The 27,863-nt window shown below is 54.6% G+C and overlaps 11 protein-coding genes across 11 annotated transcripts; 5 read left to right on the forward strand and 6 right to left on the reverse strand.

Annotated features, from left to right (window-relative positions):
- Positions 1-67: 67 nt before the first annotated feature.
- MYCGRDRAFT_68899 (uncharacterized protein) lies at positions 68-1,835 on the reverse strand (the record flags this gene model as incomplete). The annotated part of the gene is made up of 4 exons (XM_003855316.1): positions 68-451; positions 501-553; positions 615-907; positions 953-1,835. 4 exons carry the CDS (start codon positions 1,833-1,835, stop codon positions 121-123), a joined length of 1,560 nt encoding a protein of 519 aa, XP_003855364.1.
- A 623-nt stretch (positions 1,836-2,458) lies between these two features.
- On the reverse strand, positions 2,459-4,375 carry MYCGRDRAFT_108254 (uncharacterized protein; the record flags this gene model as incomplete). Its single annotated transcript, XM_003855315.1, has 1 exon — positions 2,459-4,375. One exon carries the CDS (start codon positions 4,373-4,375, stop codon positions 2,459-2,461), a length of 1,917 nt encoding a protein of 638 aa, XP_003855363.1.
- Positions 4,376-7,403: 3,028 nt separating this feature from the next.
- On the forward strand, positions 7,404-11,366 carry MYCGRDRAFT_68900 (uncharacterized protein; the record flags this gene model as incomplete). The annotated part of the gene is made up of 1 exon (XM_003855068.1): positions 7,404-11,366. The coding sequence occupies one exon, from the start codon at positions 7,404-7,406 to the stop codon at positions 11,364-11,366; it is 3,963 nt and encodes a 1,320-aa protein (XP_003855116.1).
- A 1,321-nt stretch (positions 11,367-12,687) lies between these two features.
- Positions 12,688-14,697, forward strand: MYCGRDRAFT_91063 (uncharacterized protein; the record flags this gene model as incomplete). The annotated part of the gene is made up of 3 exons (XM_003855069.1): positions 12,688-14,410; positions 14,489-14,582; positions 14,640-14,697. 3 exons carry the CDS (start codon positions 12,688-12,690, stop codon positions 14,695-14,697), a joined length of 1,875 nt encoding a protein of 624 aa, XP_003855117.1.
- Positions 14,698-14,950: 253 nt separating this feature from the next.
- On the reverse strand, positions 14,951-16,189 carry MYCGRDRAFT_35530 (uncharacterized protein; the record flags this gene model as incomplete). Its single annotated transcript, XM_003855314.1, has 1 exon — positions 14,951-16,189. One exon carries the CDS (start codon positions 16,187-16,189, stop codon positions 14,951-14,953), a length of 1,239 nt encoding a protein of 412 aa, XP_003855362.1.
- Positions 16,190-16,706: 517 nt separating this feature from the next.
- MYCGRDRAFT_91065 (uncharacterized protein) lies at positions 16,707-17,351 on the forward strand (the record flags this gene model as incomplete). The annotated part of the gene is made up of 2 exons (XM_003855070.1): positions 16,707-17,261; positions 17,337-17,351. 2 exons carry the CDS (start codon positions 16,707-16,709, stop codon positions 17,349-17,351), a joined length of 570 nt encoding a protein of 189 aa, XP_003855118.1.
- A 513-nt stretch (positions 17,352-17,864) lies between these two features.
- MYCGRDRAFT_91066 (uncharacterized protein) lies at positions 17,865-18,381 on the reverse strand (the record flags this gene model as incomplete). The annotated part of the gene is made up of 2 exons (XM_003855313.1): positions 17,865-18,129; positions 18,242-18,381. 2 exons carry the CDS (start codon positions 18,379-18,381, stop codon positions 17,865-17,867), a joined length of 405 nt encoding a protein of 134 aa, XP_003855361.1.
- Positions 18,382-19,284: 903 nt separating this feature from the next.
- Positions 19,285-20,505, forward strand: MYCGRDRAFT_35847 (uncharacterized protein; the record flags this gene model as incomplete). Its single annotated transcript, XM_003855071.1, has 2 exons — positions 19,285-19,498; positions 19,559-20,505. The coding sequence occupies 2 exons, from the start codon at positions 19,285-19,287 to the stop codon at positions 20,503-20,505; spliced, it is 1,161 nt and encodes a 386-aa protein (XP_003855119.1).
- A 1,602-nt stretch (positions 20,506-22,107) lies between these two features.
- MYCGRDRAFT_55813 (uncharacterized protein) lies at positions 22,108-23,353 on the reverse strand (the record flags this gene model as incomplete). The annotated part of the gene is made up of 3 exons (XM_003855312.1): positions 22,108-22,197; positions 22,256-22,623; positions 22,696-23,353. Coding segments are annotated over 3 exons (861 nt in total), but the record flags the coding sequence as incomplete, so codon positions are not given.
- Positions 23,354-23,544: 191 nt separating this feature from the next.
- MYCGRDRAFT_99268 (uncharacterized protein) lies at positions 23,545-25,147 on the forward strand (the record flags this gene model as incomplete). Its single annotated transcript, XM_003855072.1, has 2 exons — positions 23,545-23,802; positions 23,859-25,147. 2 exons carry the CDS (start codon positions 23,604-23,606, stop codon positions 25,145-25,147), a joined length of 1,488 nt encoding a protein of 495 aa, XP_003855120.1.
- Positions 25,148-25,540: 393 nt separating this feature from the next.
- On the reverse strand, positions 25,541-27,506 carry Ste50 (uncharacterized protein; the record flags this gene model as incomplete). Its single annotated transcript, XM_003855311.1, has 5 exons — positions 25,541-25,564; positions 25,811-26,077; positions 26,145-26,273; positions 26,397-26,669; positions 26,751-27,506. The coding sequence occupies 5 exons, from the start codon at positions 27,504-27,506 to the stop codon at positions 25,541-25,543; spliced, it is 1,449 nt and encodes a 482-aa protein (XP_003855359.1).
- Positions 27,507-27,863: the final 357 nt, after the last annotated feature.

Here is a 27,863-nt window from a genome sequence, read left to right on the forward strand (position 1 = left end):
GGTAGAGGAGATGTACCGAGAAATCCATTCAGTGCACGTCCTCTGTGCTATAGCTTGTACTAGATTCCACACCGGATGAAGATAATTGGGCAAACTCGGCCACGCAATCTATCGCTCTCCTCACACTTTGTCACCCACGATCTCCACGTGCCCTGGTCGCTCCTTCACTTCCGATCCCAGCTTCCCTTCGTCATTCAATGCTTGCTCAAAGCTCAGCTCGACTGGATCGCCGAACAAGATTGAAATATCTTCGAGAGTCAATTCCTTAGTCTCTGGCAGATACAAGTACACGAGCACTGCATAGACAACGGTCAGGCAGATGAGAATGATCCAGAACTTGTAGCCAATTTTCTCGAACGCTACTGGTGCAGCTGTGAGCAGGATTGCTGTGGCGATCCATTGGGCCATGATGGAGAATGAGACACCAAAGCCTCGGATGACCATTGGAAAGCTGCAGAGACATTAGTGACCCTTGCTTGTGAGGAGCTCGGGGGACTTACATCTCCGATGGGATCAAATACATGGTCGCATCGAGGCAACTCGAATAGAAGGCCTAAACAACGAAGAGGGTCAGGGTCAGCAATGCTGAGACAGATGGTAGCACGAAACCTCACCGCTTGGAGGAAAATGAAAAAGACTCCAAAGCCAAGTCCGACTCCGTTGCCGGAGCCTGTTTCGACGAATCGCGCTGTCATCGCTGCTTCTCCTGAGAGGCATAGCAGTATCCCGGCGCAGCCTACCAAGACAAAGTTGCGACGCCCGAAGCGATCTACGAAGAGGCCGTTGCACAGGTTGCCAGGTACGGTGACAAGATTGAAGCATCCGATCAGGAGCAACGGCGTGCCTCCAGTAATTCCAAGACGCGACAGGATCTGGGTCAGGTAGTTGGCGATGACCAGAGCCCCTGCTATGGTCAGCGAATGGCCTCTGCACATATCAAAAACCACCTCACCTGTACACTGATTGCCAAATTGCACGAGAAATCCCAATGCCAACCTCTTCCGAAAGCTTGCCTGCCCAAAGCCCAGCTTCACCTTGGCCAAGGTTCCAGTCACACCCATTCTTCTCTCCGCCTCGATTTGCGTCTGCATCTGTCGGAACTCGGCTCTCGCATATCCATCTCCGGGATCCTTCTCGTTCGCATGCAACCTCCACGTAACCTCCCATGCCTCCTCACCCCTGTCCTGGCTCAACAACCACCGCGGCGAGAACGGCAACCAGTACGATCCGACGAGCAGAATCACAGTCGGAATTAACTGCACCGCCAATGGAAATCGCCACTGGAACTCTCCGTATGGCGCGAAATAGCAGCCATATGTCACAAACCCGGTCATGGCATACGAGAAGCCGATCAACACCCCGTGCAACCCAACCATCAAGCCGCGGGATTCAGGTGGGCTCACTTCGCTTTGGTACAAGGGCACAAGCGTCACCAAAACTCCAATTCCAAAGCCTATGATGAACCGACTGACGATGAACATCGAGATGTTCACCGAACCCGTCATGATCCCCGCTCCGACGAGGCAGATCACACACCCCAGCTGCAAGCTACGTTTCCGGCCGAAATGGTCAGAAGACCAGATGTTGAACACGCATCCCACGGCGCCTCCAGCAGCGTAGACGCCGTTGATAGCGCCAAGAATGTCGTTCGTGTGCGGTGTGCCCTGAACGAGGTTCATTGAATCGTAGAATGATGCTTGGCCGATCAAGGCGGCGGAGATGGAGGAGGCGTAGCCATAGCAAAGAGATCCGACGGCGACGAAGAGGGCGATGGTGAAGTTGTAGAGGTTGCGGGGACGGGGGATGATGTATTTCTTTCGGCTGGTGGAGGGCATTTCGAGGTTAATGGAGTTGGAGGTTAGAAATGAGTTGGAGAATGGCTGATCGTGAGCGCGAGCTCAGGTCAAGTCAAACGATCGAATGACCTTGCTTGATTCGACCGAAGCTGAAAAACACTTGTAAAGGAGTGATAGGAAACGAAGAGTACAAATAAACTTCTTGACAAGCTACATGTATGTCGCGTGGGCGCTGATCGACATGCACATATGCGACCCCCGCAGCAGGATTGAATATGACCTCGGGGAGCGGTTCAATGATCAGAGCCGTGCTACCACGAACCGGGTCGTCGTACGGATTGTCGTGACGTTCAAAACGACTCGTGTGGGGTGAGTCAGGACTATGGTATTCAGTTGGAGTACATTGGTCGATATTGTCTCGCTCCAGCGTGTTGTTACATTCACCTACTGAGAGCCGCTTCCTGTAGTGTGAAGCTAAGCTGCGTGCAGCAGACCTCTCGTCTTTGCAACCGAGACAGCTCGCGCGCCGTTTACACCTTTCTTCCCGGGATCATTCATTCCATGCTTCAATGCTTCAGTGCTGATTTTCTTCCCCCTGTCAATGTCATGCAAACGCCTCGCTAAAAGCAAAAGAAGCACGCAGAGCAGACCATGTCTCAATCTCATCTCAAGATCTCGTCCCAGTTCGGCGTCATGACAAACTTGCCCCTGACCTGACCCATTCCCATGCCTACAGCCGGCTCCAGCGGTTCCTCTCCTTCCTTGGCCTTGGCCTTGTCCTTATCCTTCTCTTCCTTCACGACCTCAGGTTTCGTCTCAGGCACGGTAGCAATCAGCACGTTCTGCAAGAAAGTAGCATCGGCACCCATGCCCAGCAATAGACTCGTGCCGCCCCAGTCCAGAGTCGCTTTCCCAGACTTGTGGATACGCAGCTTGCCAACGTGGCCAGAGGGGAGTTTGGGCTGGACGTTAAGACCCGTATTGGTCGAACGTTGTTGAGCGGATGCGTCGACGTCCATTGGGTCTTGGTCGGTGGCGCCTGCTACAGCAGTTTCGGGATCGGGTTTGACGGAGACGGGTATGAGGGATGGCAGAACAGGAGGAAACTGAAAGAGATAGACGTGTTGGGAGCGAGTCTCTTCTTGTTTGCGAGCTTTGACCAAAGTCGGGTCTTCCGGTGCGGCTCCCTCCATAGCGGTGTCGCCGTTTGCGTCTGTGGGAGGTGGAAGGGTTTTAGGAACTTGGCGGCCAAGCTCATTGCGAATTCCACGGAGGTCTTTGTAATGACGCTTCCACTCGTCGAGTTCAGCTTGTGTTTGGAATCGGGGAGGCTCGGGTAAGGGTACGTCGCTGTCGTCCGAGTCATCTGCGCCCATCGAATCTGCAATCGCTTTGATTCTTTCCTTGGCTTTTCGTTTTGTTTCTGGAGACGAAGGAGCGTCTTGAAGTGCTTCTGGAATCGTTGTGATGTCTTGAGCGGGTGGTGTGGTTGGCCGAGCTTGCCCATCGTCTCCCGTAGGTTCGGGCTTGATATAAGGTTGCTCGTTCTCGTCGTCAGATGAGCTATACGCTGTTGGTCGTTTGGGCATCGCGGTGGACCCTGTAATCTCAACATCTCGAGCTCGCTGTTTGCCTTTCTTCTTTTCGGTCGTGGGCATTTCTGGGGGTACAATGTTGCTGGCTGCATTGGAGTCTTCTATACTCAATCCGACAGTTCGTTCTTGGTGAGGTACTCGGGTCAGACGAACGGGAGCGAGCGCGTTCTTGCGTCTAGGTGCAGCATCATCTCCTGTCAAATCGATGACCTGCATGTGGTCGATGTCTTGCTTCGGGAGGGTCGTGTCGACCTCCTCATCGTCGCTGGAGATGTAGCCGCCATCCTCCGTCTTCAACCCCCTTGTGCTCATGGTAAAAGTCCCGCCACTCCCTGGCTCACTCTTGATTCCTGAACCTCCGGAACCTCCTCCTCCACCACCTCCGCTGCCTCCACCACCACCTCCTCCGCTCCTACCGCCCGAGCTACTGGTAACACCACCTGAGAATGCTCCAGACCCACTGGCTCCAGACCCAAATCGCCTCGCGTAAGCCGCTTTCGCATCTGCGGTCACTTGTCCAGCGCTGAAAGGCCCACTAGCAATCACATCTTCATCTCTCGACCGGTGCGAATCTCCCATGTGTCCTCCACGACCTCGTCCGCCTCTCCCGCCTCCTCTGCCCGAGCGATCATTGCCTCTGTAACCGAAACGCCTGGCTTCTCTGTCTTTCCTCTTTTTCTCCTCCGCTACGGCCTCAGCCTCAGCAGCTTTCGCCCTCGCTGCTGTCTGTGCAGCTTCAAGTCGAGCAGCTTGTGATCGTCGATTGGCAGCCCTTGGTGCATTGACGACAGGTTTACCTCGCGTTGAGGAGGGTCGTGGTGTCGAGCTCTGGCGGCTAAGAGGAGCCGGAGTGGATGCAGCAGAAGGTGTAGGCGTTGCTGCGGGAGTGACTGGATTGCCTGGTGGTGATTGTGCTGAACCACTGCTGGCTTGTTCCGTGCTTTGTGTAGGGGGAGCCTTGGATCCCGGAGCTTTGGGTGGCATATCGGATCAGTGCCTCTACAAAGAGGCAATGGGTAGGAAATGAGTGGAAGAAAGACCAATGCGAAGTCCGAAGCTCGAAGCTCTCGTAAAAAGTTCCGTCTTCACATGTCAAAACGTGGGGTACGCTCGTGACTGTGGCCTCAGGCATCATACGATCGCTCCTGCCTTTATGATGATGCGCTAGCCGGACGTTGCTACCTGACGGGTCAGCCCGCTGTTTACCGGTTTACATCTGCAAGGATTCCACCGCGGACGACCAAGCATATCGCATATTTCAACAGCAAACGATTTCCATGATCGCACAGCAGAGATAATGTCAACAGAAGTTGCCGACATGGAATCCGCATTCAGATTTCCCAGTCGAGAATCACAACCTCTCCATCCGCTGTCGCCGGAGCGCGTCAATGGTAGCAAACGGCCAACCTCCATCTCCAGCATGACTTCGAAATTCTCCTCGGCCGTCGAATCCACCAACTCGACAGAGAATCCCTCGCCACGATCGTCGCCGAATCGAAAGGCAAATCTGTTCGCCGACTACAACCCTCACGCACGTTCACCGGTCAAGGAGAATGGCTTCGCATTACCTGGATCACCTTCACTACCGGAGATCCACGCGTTTCGTAGCCACGCACGAACCAACAGCGATGTGCAAGGACTTGTCAAACGCTTCGAGATTCTTGACGTACGCGACCGCGATGCTGAGCTGGCCGACCGGAGTAAGAGACACGAAGCAGAACTTCGCAGAGCACAAATCGCGCGAGAAGAGGCAGAGAGCGATGTCAAGCGGCTGAGGGAGGAGACGAGACGGCTCAAAAAGGAGGGAGATGAAGGGCGCGATCGAGAGAGGAAAGTTGGAAAGCGGTTGGAGGTTGTCATGGTGAGTTTGGCGAACGTGAACATGTTGAGGAAATGATGGCTGACGTTCGTACAGGAAGAGTTTGCGAACTTCAAGGAGGCCCATGCTTCACAATCGGCAGTGTACGAGAAGGAGGTTCGCAAGGCGCGGAAGGAGGCTTTTAAGAATTCGTCCATGGTGCTGAAGATCCAGGAGGAGCTCAAATCGACACGCAGCAGTTTGCGAATAACACAGTCTGGCCTTGACATGGAGAAAAGGAAGTTAGCGCAAAGAGATCAGGAGACTTTCGATGCACAATACTCACTTGTGGCTCTGCAGGAGGAATTGGACAAATTAAGGGTGCAACTGCAAGTCGCTGAGGATGAAAAGAATGCGCTGAAGACGAGCTTGAAGGAGGAAGAGGTGGCACGGGTTGCTGCGGAGGGAATGATCGCACTGCCAGCATCGGTCGATGAGGACGAGCTCATGGGTTCGCCACAACGGCTGTCACCCGCAAAGCGAACTGCTTCGCCTCTTTCTGATGACAAGGAAAATGCGGGTGTGGTGACGAAGAAGATGCTAGACTCGAGGCGATTCGACGAGGAACTTGCGTACGAGAGGACAAGACGGGAGCATGCCGAGGAATTGGCCGAGTTCCTTCGTCTCGAATGCCACTTCCGATGCTGTCCCTGCAGAGCCTCTGATCATGCAGGTCAAGATCAGCAACTACCCGTGGCCGGCGAACTTGGCCAAGCTTTTGAGAGCATCAGGAGCGAGATGAGGGCAATCTTGACTCCACCTGCTAGTGTCGACGACGAGAACGATACTATGACTGTTCAAAAGCCGCATAAGGACGAAAATTCGCAGCAGCAGCACGAGGCTGAGCAGGAGCCCAAGCAGGAGCCAAGAGAGCAGCCAGACGTGGAGATGGACCAGGCGCCTCTTCTGCAGCTTCCAGATGATTTTGACCGCAGCTTGACCATGATGGATGAGGTTGCACCGGAGCCGGCCGAGGCGCGATTGACCGAAGACCCTTTCGAAGTGGAATGCGCAGTTGAAGACGAGGCAGAACCGGAGCAGGAGCATCCCGTTGCCTCACAACACCCACCCGTGACAGAAACGCCTGAGGATGCATATGGGGAAGAGGTCGTCGTCGCGCAAACACAAAAGGTACCCCTTCTCCCGTCAAGTCCACCTTCAAGAGCCCTCTCTCCGCCCCAGACCACCACACCCTATCGATCCATCCGCACCTACACAACCACAATACCCATGAAATTCACCCCGTCCAAGCCCTCATTTGAACGAGCCGGCAGCCGCAGCGAGGACGAACAAGAAGAAGACGCTGAGACCGTACCCCATCCAGAACACAACATGTCTCCCAGAGAGCGAACAACTTCCGCTCCCACCTTCGACCGAGCCGCAGCCCTCGCAGCCATCGCCTGGCGTAGAGGGAGAGCCAAGTCAATAGCTGACGGGCAGGCCACGCCGCGAAAACAGATGCTGGAGGGTGTGAGCAAGGTAGATCGAAGGGACGTCAGCGCGCCGATGCTGGGTCAGAAGACAATGGGGGGAAATGCGTATAAAGGGGCTGCGAGTGCTGGCAGAGCCCCTGCCAGAGGGCGATTGACGTGATTTCGGCGTTCGGAATGGTGTACTTGGCTGATTTAGATCGCAAGCGTTTGGTCTGGCTATTGTTGCTTTAAGCGTAGGCGTAACGGGTTGGCTTTCGATACCTTTGAGAGTTCATTACCTTGACGAGTAATGGTAGCGATGGGAGATGGCTCCTGGCCTGGATTAGCAGAGCTTCTAGTCCCAGTGTATAGTTCGTCGCCTCTGAATCCGCGCATGACAGAAGCCGAACATAATTCGTCCTTTGCGTGGGAATTGCATGATTACCGTAAGGTAGTCGACGGAGTGAGGTCTGGTGTCCCGCCAAATGGGGTCCAAAAAGCGGTCCGCTTGCCCCACCAAAGTGAGGTGTTGCCTCGATTCAAGGTTGAGGTGCTTGCTCTCAGGCACGCTTCTTCACTTTTCGAGATTCATCAACAAACAGCTTCCTACACCTCCACTTCAGCTTCATCCCTTCACCTTTTCCGACGCCTGGCTGGCAGGTATTCTTCTCCGGTTTGGCATCACCACAAAGTCCCTCCTCTCCGCCAACTACGGCATCACGACATTCCTCGAACCGCCACGATGTCGTCCTCCAGCGTGCCAGCGAACCCGACCTCTCACAATGTCGCCTCACTGCTACCGAAGCTCCAGGATGCCGATCCGGACATTCGATTCATGAGCTTGACAGATCTCAATACGATGCTGAACAACGGTCACCAAACCTTCCTTCATCACGACTACACCACATGCGCAAAGGTTGTAGAAGGCCTGCTACATACCCTCAATGACACCAACGGCGATGTACAAAACACGGCGATCAAGTGCTTGGGACCTTTCGTTAACAAGGCGCCTGATACCATCTTGTGTCCCACAATCGAGAAGGTCAGCAACATTCGGACAAGCAACTCGATCGACACGTCAATTCCAGCTTTGGCTGTGCGGGCCATCGTGGTTGCCCTTCCACACCCGGTGCCCGGCGTTGCAAAGACCCAGAAAGTCACAGATGCATACAACGCAGTGTCAAAAGCTCTCATACCACGTCTCGTGGGCCGAGTTGTCATTCCACTGCCAGGCGGTAAGGTCGCCCCAGCTCCGCCGAAGGGAATGCTGCAAGAAGATCTCGAGACTGGAAACGACAGCAACAGCTTGGACGTTTTGACGGAGGTTGCGCGATGCTTTGGCCCAATGCTGCAGGACCCGGAGGTGGCAGCACTGGAGCAAATCACAATGCAGATCCTGGAGACGGAGCGTTGCGGTACGGTCATGAAGAAGAAAGCAGTGACAGCTTTGTCTGCGTTGGCCACCTACTTCAACGACGATATCCTCGCAAACCACGTCAGCTATACGATCAATCAGCTGCGCCAACCCCATCTCACGACTCAGCAACGCAAGCTGTACCTCACCGTCTATGGCAGTCTAGCACGAAGCATTCCTCAGAAGTTTGGGCCATACCTCAAGACTCTCGCGCCGTTCGTTCTTTCTCCATTAAGTCAAGAAGAGCTGGAGCAGCAGAGGGAAGCAGAGGCGGAGGCCGATGGGGAGCGTGATGTGCATATGGAAGAGGTCCGGGAAGCATCCTTGATCGCTCTGGAGAATTTCTTGGAAGCCTGCGCTCAGGATATGAGGGCATACACCAAGGACGTTGTGGACGCCGCGACTCGCTTCCTCAAGTACGACCCGAACATGGCTGACGACGATGACGAGGACATGGAGGAGGAAGAAGAGGAAGACGAGTTCCTCGGCGATGACGATTTCGAGGAGGAGACGGGATTTGAAGATGAAGACGATGTCAGCTGGAAGGTGCGCAGATGCTCAGCAAAGGCCTTGCACGCTTTGGTGGGAGTCCTCGATGCCAACGATCCCGCGATCTACGGACAAATTGCGCCCGCGCTGATTGCTCGGTTCAAGGAGAGGGAGGAGAGTGTGCGTACAGAAGTCCTCGCAACTCTAGCTTTCCTGATAACCAAGACTGGATCTATTTCCAATGTGCAAAATAGCTCAGACCATCCGACGCAGACGCAGAGCAGGAAGCGTAGACGAGGATTTAGTGAATCGCTCGGCTCCGATCTTCACGCTCAGCAGTCGCTGATGAATGGCTATGCTTCTCCCTCGACACCTCCACCAGTCGACAACGCCACGAAAGGGCTGGCAAAGATCAACCCGGACATTGTCAAGGGTGCTGCAAAGCTCCTCAAGTCCAGCACCGCGCCTACCAAGCAAAGCATCATTTCTCTTCTCAAAGACATGGTCTCTGCTCAGCAAGGCGGGCTCTCTCAGCACGCCGATCTTGTCATTGAGCCTGTCATCGAAGCAATGAACTCAACAACTGGCTCGGTCTCGAATGTCGCCGGAAACGCTCTTCGCATCGAGGCCCTTGCTCTGCTGCGTGTAATTGCCGAGAAGCATTCCAGCAAAGTTGTGCAGCCTCACCTCAACCGTATCGTCCCAGCTCTGGTCGCAGCGGCTAAGGATCGCTACGCCAAGGTTTCTGGCGAGGCGTTCTCGACGATTGAGGTCTTCATCAAGGCACTTACTCCTCCCCGCTCTGCGGCAAGCAAGACCGGCGATGTGTTGACCAAGCTCTATCAAGTCATCGTGGAGCGAATCTCAGCTCAAGATACTGATACCGAAGTTCGTCAAAAGGCTGTCCGAGCTCTCGGCCTTCTCATCGGTCGAACATCCGGTCCTTCGGCTTCTAACTTGATCTCTCAAGAGGATCGCTTCGCTGGGCAACAGCTCATCGCCGACCGCCTGAAGAATGAGCTCACCCGACTTGCTTGTGTTCGAGCAGTTGACACCATCGCCGTCCTGGCGCAGAACAAGAAAGACTTCAAGCCCGACTTCGTCGGTACCGTTGCTGTGGAGCTTGGTGCTCAGCTGCGCAAGGCCAGCCGCTCGCTTAGAGGTGCGAGTCTGAGTGCTCTGCGCATGCTGGCCGTCAACGACGCTTCAAGAGCTACGATGAGCGACAAGGTCATCTCGCAACTGGTGGACGCGCTGGTCCCATTGCTTGGAACAGAGGATCTGCATATGATGAGTCCAGCTTTGATCGTGCTTGCTGCGTTGGCCAAGGACCATCCAAAGCTCGTCGCCACACCCGCCGTTGTTCAGGGCATCTGCGCGATCGTCCGGTCTCCGCTGTCTGGCGTCGCTCTCGATGCACTTCTCACCTGCGTTGAGGCCCTGGGACATGCTCGTGCTGCAAAGCCACTCATGTCGGCGCTGTTGCAGATGGCGCCTCAGGGCGACACAGACGCGACCGGACAGGTCATTGGTACATTACTCGTCTCGGGCGGCGACAGTTCTGGTGTAACCTTGGATGCGTTCCTCACCGAGCTCAAGTCGCAGCAAGATGAAGCGAAGAAGTGTTTGGCGCTCTCTGTTCTTGGTGAGGCTGGTCTACGCATGGGAGCTAGCTTCCCGCTTTCGCCAGACAGCTTCACACCATACTTCGACAATCCTTCGGAGAAGGTCAAGCTGGCCGCAGCCGTCGCTCTTGGGCGTGCTGGAGCGGGTAACGTCAAGGCGTATCTACCCCAGATTCTGCAAGGTATGTCGCAAGGCAAGCAATACCTGCTTCTGCACTCTGTCAAGGAGCTCCTCCAGCACAGCAATGCCGAAGACGAAATCCGACCCTACACCAAGAATCTGTGGGACAACGTCATCAGCTCTGGGCAGGCAGAGGACAACAAAGTTGTCGGCGCCGAGTGTGTCGGTCGCCTAGCGATCATCGATCCGACTGCATACTTGCCTCAGCTTCAGACGTTCCTCAAGAATCCGAACCCCATGATTCGTGGCATGGTCATTTCCGCACTGCGTTACGTCTTCTCCGACACCGAAGATTCGTACAACCCGAACTTGCAAGCAACCATTATCCCCATGCTCTCCACCATGTTGGACGACTCGGACCTCGACAATCAGCGTCTTTCCCTCACAACATTCAACTCTGCTCTGCACAACAAGCCAGATCTCGTTCTGCCTCATCTTGCAGAGCTACTGCCCATGGCTATGCAAGCTTCCGTCATCCGGCCAGAACTCATCCGCGAAGTCTCAATGGGACCGTTCAAGCATAAGATCGACGATGGTCTCGAGATGCGCAAGTCCGCGTACGAGACGCTGTATGCTCTTCTCGACTCAGCACCCTCTCGCCAACGCCTTGACATGTCTGCCTTCTACGACCGTATCGTGGCCGGTGTCGCCGATGAGCACGAAATCAAGATTCTCTGCTGCCTAGTCCTCGGCAAGTTGGTCACTCTCGCTCCCATCGAGTCTTCTCGCCGTCTTGAGCCTCTGGCTCAGCAGTTCCGCCTTGTCCTCGCTTTCAAGCCGAAAGATAACGCAGTCAAGCAGGAACTCGAGAAGCTGGCGGAGCAGCAGAAGGCGGTGGTCAAAGTCTCCGCTGCCTTTAACAAAGCGCTCGGTAACGACAGTGAGAGCCGCGCTTGGAAGGAATACTACGAATGGGTCGGCAAGGACTTCCCGCAGTTGAGGAAGGCGGCCGAAGAGGATCTTCGCAGCGGCGGTGCGGAATTCTCTCAGCGATAGGCGGCGCTGGGACCGAATTCTCACGAACGGCTGTCACCAGTGAACGAGGCTGTCCGGCAATGGATACTTTCGCTGGAAGGCCAGCATCTTGGTGGGCAGGCTATGTGGATGCCGTCGCTCGGCTACACGTTCGCGTTCCAAGGGACATCTCTCGTCTTCCGATGGAACCAGTGGAACAATCCGATGGCAAACGACGGATTGAAATCCTGGCGCTGAGAGGAGCCGTGCAGCGAGTCGGAGGAGACGCTACGATGAGTAGATACCCCTTTTGCCATTCCCGTCAGATCACAGAAGACATGAGATAAATGAATTGATGTTCCATGAACAGATGTCGACACTTTGTCTTGTCCGTGTCAGGTACCACGCCACATGCCTCTTGAGCAGCTCGGCCTCGATTGCTCTGTGAGGTGTCAAGAAGTCTCGCTCATGTCTTGCCGATCAGAGCTGAATCCCGATATGTCCTCTTGCATACGTCAAAGAAAGCCGGTAGGTCCCAAGCAAAGCATCTTTGCTTGTTATCCCTCCAACAGCCATGCATAGACTACACCTCAGTCACTACTAATCTGTCAGTGTGGACTTGACTTAAGCACATCCGAGTACGTTCGAGCCGAACGGTCTACCATCAGCTACAACGCCGACACTCGGCTAATTTGCCGGGCTCACGTATTCCTGAGCCCATGTCATCCGCTGGAGGACGACTTTCAACACAAATCCGACCTTGTACACATCACCATGATCCAATCTTGCATCCTCTATCTCCTGCCGACTGCGTCTTACAACCCCGGCCCCTAATCAGAAGCAAGAGAATCGACCCGCACATTTCCATGTCACAAGCAGGCGTTGTCTGATGCCGGCTCGCTTATGATTTGGGATGAGGGTGCCATGTGCTCGAGCAGAACGCAACCCTCTTTGGTCGAGCACATGCGTGAATCGACTGTGAATTCACTGACATGCTAGTTGAGGCACAGGCACGACTCCTTTAGAGCTTCTTTGTTCTGCAGACTTTCTCGATTGAACACCAATGACCTTCCCTCCTTTCACAACCAGACCTCACACAACATCTTCGACCTTTAACATCCTTCCACTCGGACAACAAACTACACAATCCTTCGACACGCCTACTCTGGATTACCATCTTCAACGACCTGCACCTTCAGCGTCGGCGCCTTGTACTCGACCTCGACCGAGTTCATCCGCTGCCTTCAGGACGACTTGAGTCTTCGATCCGCAGAGCATCACAAGCAAGACGTCAAATCGGTGTACTTGATCAAGATCACCACATCCACTGAGCGAAATATCGACACACCAATAAACTGCAAAGATGCTATTCAAAATTCCGTTGGTGCTGCTCTGCGGGCTTCTGGCGAGCTTTAGCGTTGCCACAGCCAAGCAGGGCGTGCCTGGAGCCCAAGTCATGGCCATCGGACACATGCCAGATGTCGGGAGAGCCATGCCTTCCAACCCAAACCTCCCGGCAGCCATCACTGCCCGTGCAGAGGCCACCTTCAACGTTCCTCCATCCTCATCGAGGGACGCTCATTGGTCATTCCGCCTCTCCCAAGAATTCATGGCCGAAATGTACCGCTTGGGTAATGAGCTATGTGACAAAGAGGGCCTGTTAAAACGTGACCCGATCTTCCAAATGGGTTGCTCGCCCCAGAAGCTTGCACCGACGGACGTGGGACTACTGCGGAAAGGCATTGTAAGCTACGCGTATCACGAGGTGGCATTTGACAGGGTCGCCATCGAGGGCTGGGAGCTTGGAGGAAAATACAACGACGAGCAATTGCGCTTCGCCGCAGCCACGGTGCTCGAATTTGCAGTCATCGAAAAGCTCCTGGAGACCGGCGGAATTCTCGATGAAACGCTCGACCTCGAGCCGGTCGTGGCAAGCTCGTGGATGACTTCTGCCCTCGTCTCACAAACGGAACCAGGTCGATACTGGGACGCCGCTCACAGCACGGCGACTTCGTCATCGAGCGAATTTATCGGCCCCATCACATCTTCCGCTTCGACTACGTACGACCCTCCCAGCAAGACAACGAGCGACCATGGGGACAAGCCGGGTTCCATATCGATCGACGAGAGGGAGTCGACGACGAGCAACAAATGTCCAATGTGTACGAATCAAGCGTGCATGATCAGTCCGGACGACGACCAGGGCCAGGATGGGACCAATGTCCCCATTCGTCCTCCTCTCGTGACCGGAGGAAGCGATCCAGCCTGTATTCCAATCCAGGACGCACAGAATAATAACAAAGAATGGTTTTGCCTGTGCTCACAGGATGAAGGCAAATTCTCGAGTAAGTCGACCAGCTGGGCCACCTACCTCTCTGATCGTGGCTCTACGACGACCTTGGTGTCGGCAGCATGTGCTCGAACCGATATTCCAGCCGCGCAGAGTCCCAACCCTCAGGACTCCCCCGATGTCGTAACCAGAACCGGAGAACCCGCTTGTATCCCCATGCAGGATGCCCAGAAGGGTAGCGAGAATCAGGAATGGATCTGTTTGTGCAAGAAGCCCAATGGCAAGTTCGCGAGCCACACGACCAGCTGGACCACATACCGCGCCGATCTTGGGACTACAACAGCCCTGGTTTCAACGGCCTGTCCATCCGTAGAACCATCAGGCACGCCGATTCCGGAGACCCAGATCTCCAAGGCAACTTGCGGTGTCACCAATGTTCCTCCAATGAGTGCCTCTCCGTACGGAGCAGAAGAGACTGTGCTAGCTTCTGCCATCTCATCGTTCTGTCAGCATTACTCGAGCCTGAATCTGCACCACTACACCATTCAACGATATCTTGGCGATCCTCCCCAAGACAACCCCTGGAACGGTAAAATCCGCACCAAAGACTCTGTGTTTCCGACTCCAATGGTGTACAACGGTATTGGAGCAGACCGGAGGACCATCATTGTGGTGCGATTGAGCATAAAATACGAACACAAAGCTTGTGACGACCCGGACAAACCCGTGCAGAGCGCGTTCAACAAAGACTCTGGAAACTGGTGTTCAGCTGAGATGTACCGAGTAGTCCAGCAGTGTACGTCCATCTTCCCTCTTCGCCATTGCAGTACAACTTGCCAGAGAGTTTTTACTAACATGTGCCCTTTACTCCTAGGTCATCCGTTCACAATTGATGGCGGCGGTGGACAAGCATACTATCCCGGAGGCGAGGTGTACGCAGGGTGCATCAAGTTCGGAGTACAGCTTGCGTGAGTGTCCCATTGCCTCTTCTCCTTATTGTGACGCAATACTAATCCTTGCCACAGGTCCGAGTCTCGTGTTGGAGAGTTGAAGATGGCTGCGCCTACCGTTACCCCGTTGTGATTCTTCCTTTGAGCATCTTGTTCGCAAAGCTCAATCCTTCTTTCTTTTGACGCTTGACTTCTTCAGAATTGCATACAAAAGCACTACGGCCGTCTGTCGTTCGTGTAGCCAAGCGAGCTTCGTCCTGCCATTCACCGCAGACTCGGCGCTTTCCTGTTCCGTTCCTCAGACTGCCCTGCAGTTACGGACTTCAGTCTCGAGTTTCAACGGGAAGTACGTATCAAAAGTACAAAGAAACAGATTTGTATTTATTCTACTTGTTTAGACCGGCTTTCTCCTCTCCCGCTGTCGTTGTATCTGGTAGATGACTGTCGCTAACATGACCATTTGCGTCTGCATGGCTCTCTACCACCTCTGGAGAATGGCATGTCTCATCACCTTCCCGAATTCCTTTCTCTTTCTTCTCTGCATTGGTGTTCCACTTTTTGAAGAACACAACCAGAATACTCCCAAACGCCATCTGTATCGCCGCGTAAATGACGATCGGAATCTGCAGCTTACTGCTCAACTCCAACCCAATGCCGCGGAACATCGCGTTCGACAACGGCACTCCAAATGCCAGTCCCTTCGCCGCCACGCAATATGTGATTGAGATGATTTCTTTCCTGCCGTACCACGCCCAAGAACCGCCAAATGCAATGCCAAAGTAGACCCAGAACATGGCCATCAGGATGAGCACAATGAATGCCATGTTGCTTCCTTTGATAGTCTCAAATGCCCCTGATCGAAACGCTTGGTCGAATGTTGACCATTGAACGACCAAGATACAAAAGGCGCCGAGCTTGCCCAGCTTGTATTTCTTGAAGACCAAGTCGCACTGTTTCTCGAAGAACCACCTCACGACCTGGCCGACTGCCAAGGGCACATAGATCGACAGGCCTAGCTGCATCAGCACCCTCCGGAACACCGCTCCAATATCGTCTAGAGACCCAGTTGGTAGAACCCCGTTGTACCAAGTATCGACTCCGGTGTACAGAAGCACCAGTCCCGGCGATAAGAAGACGCCGATCAAATTCCCAACCACCACTTCGACTACCGTCAAAGCAACGTTCCCCCCTGCCTGCCCCGTCATGACAACATTGCTCGCCAGAGTCGTCGGGAGGCAGCCCATGAAAACCATTCCAATCAATAATCCACCATCCATCCACCCGTCCTTGCCTGAACCTGCGGCCGTCGCGCTAACGAGCCCAAACATCAACGCCGAGCATGTGAGGAAACAGTTCCCCTGAACCCAAAGGTGAGTCTTCCAGCGACCAGCATTCTGCATCAAGATGGACGTGGAAAGCGTACAGCCGGTGATGAAGAAGATAATGGAGACCAAGAGGTAGGAGACAATAACCGATTTGGTTGCTTGTTGACTAGAGGGCACTTGAACTTGGGAGGCGAACAGGATAAGGAGGAGCATAGTGATGAGGAACCATTGGCTGATGACGTGGTGGAGTATGTGACTTGGCCATGTCTTCAGCGGCGGTAAAGCGACTCTGTTTGGCATCTCACACGCCGGATTCGGTGATGATGAGGTTGATGTTGATGTATGGCGTTCGGTAGCCTCGTCTCGCTTGGAATGATCACCGATCCCATCCTTAATATCTCCCGAAGATGAGTAGTCTTTTGAGACCTCGTTAGGCGTTACTGCCGCTGCAGGCTCCGGTGGCAGCATAGTGGCGATGCGTCGAATCGCTGCGGACGAGCCGATGGCATTTCTGTGTCAGATCGTGTAAACGGCCACCGATGCGGTGATGTACGATTGCTTGTCCGTAGTCTGGGAGGAAAACGCTCGACCCTTGATACTATATTTCGGAAAGGGCTGATCAGATGGGAAGGTTGATCAACTTGATGCAGCGAAGAACCTTGAACGCATATGCAAGGGTAAAAGTTGACGCGGACCTTTCACCCGCCCGAAGAGGTTAGATCCATGCCAAGACCATGCCATATATCCATCACAAGGAGAGCCCTGAATGCTTCCACCGCTGGTCACAACATCCGCTTGACATTGCATCGCCGCGAACATGACACGCCAGCGAGGCCGACCAGTCTTCATTTTCAAGCCGTCAAGCGTGCCCGCGCAACGCAAGGAAGCCGTCCGGCTTGAAGTCGTTGTCCACGCAGAAGTGGACTATTCCAATCGACATGGCCTGGGAATCGGCCTTGTTCAACAAGTCAAAGGAGTAGAAGACAATGATCAAAACGTGGGTAAGATCTCTAAGGAATCAGAAAAGACCCAAGGCATCAAGGGCGACAATTTCGCAGCCGAAAATGTGAAGACGAGGGAGCGGGCTCGTATGCTTGCAATCTTGCATGCACTGGGAATGGCTCACAGTACCGCCACAAAAGACGCTTCAGTGAACAGCTCCCAGGTGACGAAAATCAGAGTCTTGACAGGCTCAGCCGAGGTTGTGAAGACTGTGAACTACCACGTTGACAACGCGCCCTCCAGTCTTGAAGAGATCACCAACCCGAACGACAGGGTGATGATCAGAAAAGTCATCAAGGCTGTCAAGAGGACATCTCGGCGTGGTATCAGCGTTTCCATCGATGTCACGTGTCGGCGTGACGCGAGAACGGTAAGGGCAAAGGCTTTGGCAAGACGAAGGTGCAGGAGAGCATGTAAGGACCGACAACGAACGCGACACGTACAGGCCAAAGCACGCTGAGTGAGGTGCGAACAAAGGACTACGAGCAGGGAGATCCAGACCCTCCAATCTTCTCGGGACGTTCGGGACGTTCGGGACGTGAGCCCTTGACAAGAGCGAATCGAACATGCAACGCCTCTCACTTCCCTTTACTTGCAGGCCACTTCACTAGGAAGCGGGAAAGGTCCTCACTGGAGACAGAGATTTGTCCAAAGCCGAGGAGATGGCGGAACGAACATTGAGTCGGGACGGGATGTGTGTCGGTGGAGTAGGCCTGCACTGGACAGAAAGTGACGGCACCGGAAGCGGATCAGAACGCAGGAGGCTTCGTGTGTGTGTGTGGGATCAAGATGAAGATGTAGGTGGAGGTGAGAGAAAGAAAGCAAAGCACACAAGCAGATCGTTGATTACGATGCACCGTCTCACGCCGTGCCACCCTCAGACCTATCAATCTTCAAAATCAGTCTCCTCGCCATGCCCCTCCGACTCGGTGTCGTCCCCAGGGATAGTCCCAAAATCGGTGTCGTCCTCAGTTTATATTCGCTTCTCCTCTCCTTCATCCTCCTCCTCTTCTTCAGCCTCTCCCTCATCCTCCTCCTCTTCTTCGGCCTCTCCTTCCACTTCAGTATCCTCGTTATCTTCGGCATCGGGGCTCGAAGGCGGTGTACTGACATAGCTGACATCGTCTATGCCAACATCGATGTCAACCTCTGCTCGCGCGGAGGAGTCCTCGGCCTGCAACTCATTTCCGACGATCCAGGATCCATTCTCTGACAAGGGTGGATCGTTGGCGTCGTCTCTCTCATGTAATAACACATCATGCCCACAACCCAGGCCCACAATGCACGGCCGCCGTCTTGTATGGCGGAAACTCGCGCGGAAGAGAATCTCTTTACGAAGACTCGGCTTACGGCCGTTGTGCAGGCTGAGGCCGCAATCCCACAGGTCGCAGCCCGATGCCGAAGTTTGGAGGATCCCTCTGGGCTTGTGCTATATCAACAGCTCCGGGGTCGATGAGGCCTTTTCGGACCAGATGTCTTAGGTAGTCCATGGTCCATTCCTGGCACCTTCGATTCGTAACCTTGCGACGGTGTCAGTCTTCGAATCTGAATTGCCATGTTGACTTCTCTCTGGGCCCGCCGATGACGATGGCAAAGCGAGGCATCGGAGGGAGAAGCTGGTCCCAAGGGAGTCCACAGCAGTTCCAACAAGACGAATCGCTGTGCGCCGTCCAGAGTGGATGAGTGCGGCAGACGGCACCGATGGATGACCTTGATGAACGTCGATGTGGTACATTTCACCGTCTCCCTTCTGCATGCCATCTTCCCTCTTCCCTCTCATCATCACCTGACGTCCCGTCCCGATCCCTGTCACTCTGCTGGACGCAATGCGAACAACACTTCACCTCACCTCATCCGAAGATCATTGCAGCAGCTTCATCCCCATCATGAACGATTCCATTCTTCCGAGCCGAAGCAGGCTGACTAACCGGGAATATCCCCTTCGCGGAAATGGAGACGGCAAACCTGGAAACCTCACTTGGCCATCGACCCCACTCCCCACGACCAGAGCAACGAGCACCAAACACTGCCCATTGCGCCAGTCGCGCCGCCTAGTGTGATCAGTAGGTTTGTACCACGTTTCTCTCCGCCAGGGAACTCGGTGTCATTGGGTCTCGGCCAGGAGAGGCTTGAGCGCTTGTCCACCTGATGTTTCCCAAGGAGCTGGAGGCAGTTACCCACGGCATTGCATACGGTGGGTACTCGCCGACGGTTTATATGCTCCACTGTCCTCCTTTCTCCTGTTCGCATGGATTCTCCGAAACACTCCCTTCTCATACCTCGCATCGAGCCATCGCATGTCAAGAGCTTCGAACAACATCCCCCCATCGATCAGAAAGATTTGGCAAGAAGAGGAGGAACAAAGGAGAACGGCAACTACAACTTCAGCAAAGATGTCAGGCGCCAAGGGCAGAGCGATCGTCTCGCGCGATACGCTCGATAACGGAGGCTGGAAGATGGAAGAGGTCGGTCTGAGAGAGCCAGGCGAGGGCGAGCTGTTGGTCGAGATGATCGCCACGGGTGTCTGCCATACAGACGTCCTTATCGGTGGCCTTCCCGCCGGCGCAGCTCCCATTGCTTTTTATCCTCGAATTCTCGGACATGAAGGTAACGCGCTTCTCTGATCCACATGCCTTCAGTACACAAAAATTGACCAAACAAATGCAGGCTCTGGCTACGTACGTAAAGTCGGACCCAATGTCTCCGTAGCCAAGGAGGGCGATCCAGTCCTCTGCTCCTTCGCCTTCTGCAACGACTGTGCCATCTGCAAAGCCGGCCACCACTCCAACTGCAACTCCTTCAACGAGCTGAACTTCGGCCCCTCCCCAGTCTTCACTCTCGCAAACCAAAAGGAAGGAGGTGAACCCGAAGGCCAAGGCGCCTTCTTCGGCCAGTCATCCTTTGCCAACTTCTCCATCGTGAAACAATGCTCCGTCGTGAACGCCACTGGCCTTATCAACGACAAGAAAGACCTAGAAATGTTCGCGCCTCTCGGCTGTGGAATCCAAACTGGTTCCGGAACCGTCGTCAACGTCTCCGGCGCCGACAAGACGGATGCCATCTGTATCATGGGTCTCGGAGGAGTTGGTCTTTCCGCCATCATGGGCGCCAAAATCCAAGACTGCCGTATCATCATCGGCATCGACCGCGTGCAAAAGCGTCTCGACCTCGCTAAAGAAATGGGCGCAACTCACGTCATCGACGGCTCCAAACTTCCCGAAGGCAAGTCCCTGGGCGACGTCGTCCGAGAGATCGCAGATGGTGTTGGTCCCACCATCACCATCGACACGACCGGTGCGCCTGTGTTGATGGACGCGGGTATGGAGTTCACCCGCAACCACGGGAAGTACATTCAAGTCGGGTCGCCGCCTTTCGACTACCAACTCAACAAGTTCAATGCTTTCACCAACATGGTTGCTGGAAAGCAGTGGATTGGCGCGATTGAGGGAGGTGCATACCCGCCGGATTATGTCCCTAAGATGATTCAGTGGTATCGCGAGGGCAGGTTCCCGATCGATAAGCTGATGAAGTTCCTTCCGGCCGACAAGTTCGAGCAAGCTTGTCAGGAGATGCACACTGGAGAGACTATTAAACCAATATTGACGTGGTCCTAGATTGGGCGTGAATGGATGGCTGGAATGGACGAGGGATTGAGGAGAAGAAAGATGTGGAGGGAAGCGGACTGCACCGCGGAAGTTCCTATAAGCAGCCAGCATCTTCGTCTTCAGACTCAAGCGCGAAATGTAAAATACCACAACACTATCCACACCCCTTCAGGCAACTCGGGTCATTATCCACCACCACCCCCGCCCGCTACCGCTCACCGCCCCCGACACCTAAAACCCCCCGCCCCACTCGCAATGATTGGAAACGCCTCATCAAGTGCCTCGTTGATCTTTCGCTTGCCCCCTCCTGAAATCTCAAATGTAAGCCTCACATGTCCGCCAGGTCCCCCAGGTCCGCCAGGTGCGCCAGCAATCTCCTTGCACTTAAACTCCCTCACGCCAGCGTGCGCCGCTTTCAACCCCTTCCTTACTTCGAGACATTTCTCCGCGCTGTAGGGGTGTCCAATCCGGACGTCATAGGAGAGAATTCCGTAGCCTTGGTCGTGGGTTTTACAGGTTTGTGTGTTGGAGGGGATGGACTTCGGTTTGGATTTAGGGAGGGCGTGGACTGTGGTGGGTTGGGTGAGGAGGAGGAGGGTTGTTAGGAGGAGGGCGAGGAGGAGGGTTTTACTGGAGGAGGGGAGCATTTTTGTGGTGGGAGGGGAATGGTTCGTGAGGTGGAGGGGAGGTGTAGGAAAGGAGACGATGCGTGCGGTTCTGGGAGGCTGCGGTACTTGTAAGAATCGTCGGAACGAAAGTTGAGACGACGGGACTGGTATTAGCGCTTGGTAAGCCTTCCTGGCCAGCTCATGATTCGAGATTGTACCTTGAAGCGTAGCTGTGCTCTTATGCTGGATCACCGGACGTCATGGGCATCAACGTAACCGATCCTATCTTTATGCCTCCTAAGGCACCAGTCGAGGAGCCACGAACGAGGTCGTTTCTAGCAATGGTGCTCCATCAGCCTCCTAGTTGACGTAGAACGGTGCAGCAATGGGAGGTCCCTGTGAACCTGACTGATTGTCAGATCTTCATGATTGGGAAACCTCATCGTATAAGTGAGCCTCGGAGGTCGGAGGCAGATTCGTGGGCAGTTCGGAAAGCAAGATTTCGTAGTCATGTTCATTGATTTGCGGTTCCCATCTCTGTCTTACACGTTCTCCATCTGACGCGCCACAATACCAACGGTCCACGTCTCAATTCCCTCCGTAGAGACCAGAGTCTCGAGCAGTCCTGTGTGCTCTGCTATCTATGCTGTAAAAAGGAAAAAAGGTCGCATCGTACAATGCGTGTGTTGTCACAGCATTATCACACTCTCCGTGCAGTATCCCCGAAATCGGAGTAACATGGTCGTCTCTCAATTTCTCCCATCCCATGCTAAAATGCTCGTGTTCGTACAGCCGGAAAAAACCAAAGGAAAAATTGCGTGCAGCAGCGTAAAGTAGTCGTGGTCGTGAATGCCGCGAGCTTGTGAGGTCTGTCTCGTACCCTTGATGTGAGTTGATGAGTGATGGGAAATTCGTATGTGTATCGCTTCGTTGGCAACTTGTGCGCGCCATCCAATGCATAGTCGATCGTCTAGGCTTCCCTGCTCGCGCAAGTCTAGACAGCCTGGTAAAGCAGCAGCGGTTCGCCAACGTGTTCGATTTCGGGAATCGTACAGCGGAGGTCGAATGCTTTTGATAGAACGATTTTGAAGATCTGCATTTAGTCAGCGATCCTTCTCTCCGACTTCGCATGTCGTCGAAATCGAACTCACCTTCTGCACATTGATACTGTGACTGGTACTCGAAAAGATCAAGCTCGCCTTCATCGCCTTTGCGAATCTCTTTGCTTGCATCGAAATCTCCTCCTGCTCCTCTCTCGGGAAGTTGACAAAATGGTCATACTTGGTGCCCACGAGGAAAGGGATGGCGGTTTTGTTGAAGCCTCGTCCTTGTCGATACCACTCTTTGATGCTGTTGAGTGTGGATTTCCGAGTGAGGTCGAACATGAAGAGGATGGCCACGGCATCGTTGCAGACAAGTGGTAGCATGTTGACGAACTCGCGCTGTCCGCCAAGATCCCAAATCGAAAAGGTGATTTCTGTGTTCCGGATGCTGATAGTCTTCTCCATGAAGTTGACACCTGGGCTGAGAGTCAGTCTTGCGCATTCTTACCGAGCCAGAGACCTGGCAGTTCATATTCGCCGCGACTCACCCAACGTCTGTATGTAGTCCTCATCCCAGCTGCCCTCCACGTATTTCACCATCAAACTCGTCTTGCCAATCTGCGCATCGCCCACCATGCCCACTTTGATCACCACCGACGCGTTCTTCTGCGCTTGCTGTCGCTGGCCGTTCTGATCGAATTGTCCCTGGCTTTGTGTGGACGGTGGTCGGCTAATGCCATTGCCGCTCTGAACATTGTCGGGTGTGCCCGATTGGGACTCGGAGAAAGGACGCGTGAAGCCCGTATCGGAGTAAGATGTGCTGGGTCGCTGGTCGTATGTCGGATTTTGGTTCTGGAGGGAGGACGCTGTGATTGTGTGCATCGAGGCATCGTCGACACTAGGAGATTGCACCTCGCTGCTGCTGCCGCCGTTGGCCTGGTCGAGGTCCATGGCGGCGGGAATGTCGGTGAAGTTGAGGTGAGGTGAGACCAGTAGGGATGGTCTCGTGGGTCGAAGGGGCGCAGTATGCAGGTACGAGAGTTTGTGGTGCTGGCACGGTCCCTGGCGTTGTTGTCCAGGGAGCTAAGCGCTGGTGAATCCTCTCGAGAGATATGAGCGCGGAGTGAGGTGGACGAGGATGAGAGTTCGATCCGGATGGTGGAATACGATTAGAATACGGCGAGGAATACGGTCGGATGATTGGGAGTTGGAGTTGGGTCGGATCTGACTTGGGCGTTTGGTGTTGTTCGCAGCCAATCGAGCCCGCGAAGTCAACACGGCGGGGAGCGTCACCCGCTTTGGCCCCCAATATTCGCAGGGCAGGGTGCTGCAGGCGCGCTAGTGGGGAAACGTTCAAAGGAATGATTTTGTGAAGAACTTTGCATGAGGAAGAATATCTTAACATCACCTCGACATATCTGGACTTGAGATCAAAGAAGATCCCTTCTCATCGAACATGTCGAAACGAGCGGCCGAAGACGACGAGCCGCAAACGCTCAAATCTGGCGAGCGACCAGTGGCGGATGGAGGAGCTGTCGACGGGGAGGACTTTGAAGATGAATTCGAAGACGAGTTTGAGAGCGAAGATGAGATCCTAGAGGCCGGCGTGGATGGAAGACCAGACGAGGAACGAGAAGCGGAAGAGAGAGCGGCCGGTAAATTCATTCACTTGACTTTAGATGCCAATGTCATCTTACTAATGGCAGTATAGGAGCCATGGAAGTAGACCAACAGACATTCATCCCAGGACGACACAAATTAGATCCTGGCCAGACCTTAGCACCCGATCTGTCCACCTACGAAATGCTGCACACTCTCGAACCAACATGGCCATGTCTCTCCTTCGACATCATCAAAGACAACCTCGGCGACAACCGCAAATCCTACCCAGCAACAGTATACGCCGTAGCCGGAACCCAAGCCGCCCAAGGCCGCGAGAAAGAAAACCAAATCATGGTCATGAAACTCTCCGGCCTCTCCCGCAACGACAAAGCCACCACCGCCCTCGACTCCGACTCGGACTCCGACGACGACGACGAAGAATCCGCCGACTCCATCCTCGAAACAAAATCCATCCCCCTCACTTCCACCACCAACCGCATCCGCGCCCACCAATCCCCTCCTTCTTCCTCCTCATCCCCTGTTCCCACAACCCTCACAGCCTCCATGCAAGAATCCGGCGACGTCCTCATCCACGACATCACCCCTCACCTCCTCGCCTTCGACACCCCGGGCTACCAACTTCCCCCCAACGCCACCAAACCCCTCTCCACCATCCGCGCCCACAAACGCAACGAAGGCTACGCCCTCGCCTGGTCGCCCTTGATCCCCAACGGTAAACTCCTCACCGGCGACAACACGGGCTCCATCTTCGCCACCACCCGCACTGAAGGCGGGGGTTTCGCAACGGACACGAACCCTTTCACCGGCCACACCTCTTCCGTCGAAGACCTCGCTTGGTCCCCGACCGAACGCAACGTCTTCGCCTCCGCTTCCGCCGACGGCACCGTCAAAATCTGGGATGCACGATCAAAATCCCGATCTCCCGCCATCTCCATACAAGTCTCCACTTCCGACGCCAACGTGCTCTCCTGGTCCGCTCAAACCGCACACCTCCTCGCCTCCGGGCACGACGACGGGACATGGTCAGTCTGGGACCTGCGCCAATGGAAATCGTCCGACACAGCAGCAAAGTCTAAATCCGTCGCGCACTTCAACTTCCACCTCGGACAAATCACATCCCTGGAATGGCATCCCACCGACGACAGTATTGTTTCCGTCTGTTCGGCGGATAACACACTCACGTTGTGGGATTTGGCGGTCGAGTTGGACGACGAGGAGAGCAAGTATACTGCGGACGTGAAAGATGTGCCACCGCAATTGTTGTTTGTGCATTATATGGAGGATGTCAAGGAGGCGCATTGGCACCCGCAGATTCCCGGGGCGGTCATGGCGACGGGGAATGGAGGTTTCGGGGTGTTTAAGACGATCAGTGTGTGAGAGAATATGGAATTGACTTTGAGGTGGTGACATTCTGTAGCGTTGTCATATCCATCCTCGTCTGCCGTGATTATTTTCTCAAACCCGTGATTGTTCGGCATTGTTGTCGTTCACTTCATCCGTCTTAATTTGCACATGGTGTGCTTTTCACCCAACCCGCACAACACTTCTCGCACGAAGTCCACACTCAATCCCGTCCGTCGCGCAGTCCTTCGTTCTCCCTTCAAAGCTCTCTCTTCAAAAACCCACGAACCCTCACACACGCACATCCCCGAGCACGATCCGCTGCTACCGCTCGCCGGATCAAAGATATGCATGCGACTGCCCGACCGCGTGAGGGCAGAGAGCAACCGGCGAAAAGAATCGATCCGCATCCGAGCCTAAGCCGCCATCCTATAGCACACCGCCCGGAATTTGCTATTCAGACACACCAAACGTCAGCATACTGCCATCAATCTCACGCCGAACATCCTTCCACAGCAAGCACAGTCTTTGTTCTTCCACAAGAGCAAGGAATCCCTCCCCCCTCCCACAACCACATCAACCCCTCTTCTCCAACATCTTCGAAAACTTCCACAACCCCCCCTCCTTCCTTTTGACCCGAAAAAACCCATCCTACGGGTTGACCACAAGCTCAGATAAAGAAGAAGAAGAAGAACTCACCTTCGTTCCTCCGGCATTCCCTCCTTCCCCATGTCCCCCTCCATGTCCATGATGTGCCATCGCCGAGCTCCCCGCCGCGCCACTCCACCCTTCTTGCGGCGAGGCGTGCCGGCGGAGCATGAACATCGGTTTCCGCCCTTCTTTGTCGAGTTGTTTGAAGAGGAGGAGGGGTTTTTCTTCCAGTCCGAGGCAGCGTTCTTGGTCGCCGTGAACGATGTAGAGGGCGTATTGGCGCCAGTCGTCGGTGATGTTGTAGCGTTTGAGGGCCTGTGTTTTCTTGTCAGTACTGTAAAGCGGGCATGGGTAAGATGGATGAGGAAATGGGAAAACATACCACCGGTAGAACAACTCTACACGGATCATCGATGCTGACTCGGAAACTCTTGAATATCTCCACTTGAGGATTATCGCGGTCGGCGCCGCGTGTTGATCCTTCGTCTTCTCGCGGACTGGGTGTCGGAGCCTGGCGTCGCGCACGATCTTGTAGTCTCGCGGATGCTTGGTCCACGGGAATGGCATACTGGCTTGTCGCCGCATAGCCCGCTCCATCTTCCCCTCCATTGTGAGCGTATCGCGAGCTATTGACATCTCTCGGGAATGAGCGACCGCCGGGCACAACGGCGGAGTAATGCGGTGTAGCTGCAGAGTAGTGTGATGGACCTGTGCTGTAGGCCGGACTAGTTGGACTCAGTTGTTGGCCGTGGCTGGTGGATATTGGTGAATGCTGACTAGCCATGCTGGCCGTGAGGTGTGATGAGGCAGCCATGGCTGCAGCGGACGCTTGAAGATGCTCGCCGCCGTCATCGCGGACTTCGCGCGGTTGAGGAGTATGTGATTGAGGAGGGTGGGTCGGAGATGGCTGCTTTGAGGTGTCGCCTTTGAGGAAAAGCTTCTTAGTGGAGAACTTTCGGCTGAGTGAGCTGCCTTTGCCTTGTTGAACTTCCATGGCTCGTGGAGCTTCCACCCCTCGAGGTGATGGTATTGTTCCTCCAGAAGGATCAGGCAGAGGTGCCCACTCGTCCTTCATCTTGCGCATGATGGGTAGCGTTTCTTCGCGCAATTTGCGATTTTCGTCCACCACTCGGTCCAGATCTTGCTTAAGAGTGCGAAGTTCTGCCTCAGTCTGCAGCATGCGTTGATCGCGGAGCCGAAGCGATTCGATGAGACGAGAAATGTCGTCTTGTGTGGCATGCTGGTCTCCCTTCTCGCCCTCCACGGAGAGAGGCACATAGTCGCCATCTTCAATTTTGATCCCTGCCCGCATCTTCTGCTCATAGACAGCCTTCAAAATCGTCAGACGATGTCCGACACTTGTGATTCCGAGCTCCTTCAAATCTTCGTGATTCAAGGCAATCAATGCCTCTCCATTCACGCCTTCCTCAATCAACCTCTGCCCGTACTGCTTCAGCGCAGGGGACAGCGCCGCAATGTAGTCTGCCGTCTCTTCCTCTGACCACTGAGTGATCTTGCCCGTAGGACTTCGGCCCTCCCGATCCGCCCAGCCCTGTGTCGTCGGTGTATCCTCTCCGTCCATGACTGAATTGTCGTCCTCTGATTCCGAAGGATGATCGGAGCCGTCGTCGGCAAAGTGTGCGGCTATGATGGGTGACGTAAAGACGGATCGCTCAAATTCATCGTCTGCCTCTGCGTCACTGTCGTAGGCGTTGTCACCGGCCTGCCTCGAGTATTTGTCCATGTTGTCGAGCGGCGCGGTGAGGGTCGCGCGACGGGCTCGCTGATGTTCGACGGGCCGCTCCAGACGTTCGCCGAAGCTGTCGTCAATCGGCGTCGCACCGATAATGGTGGGACTCGCGGGTGACGTTGGCAGACTCGCCCTCTTTTGTGGCAGATTCACCTGCTTTCGGGGGATGTTGAAGGCGGAGCTATTATTGTCCTGCGAACTACCAGCACGAAGCGGCAGAGCGAGATACCTGTCGGAGGTGAGGGGCGCTGTGTTCGAGGCGGAGGTCGCGGCGCCGGGGATGGTGTTGGCTAAAGGACGGTTGGAGATTCGGCTGGCGCGGTGCGAGACTCGGTTCAACCATGAAGCACG

This window comes from Zymoseptoria tritici, chromosome 2, assembly GCF_000219625.1.
Source record: "Zymoseptoria tritici IPO323 chromosome 2, whole genome shotgun sequence".
Classification (NCBI taxonomy): Eukaryota; Fungi; Ascomycota; class Dothideomycetes; order Mycosphaerellales; family Mycosphaerellaceae; genus Zymoseptoria; species Zymoseptoria tritici.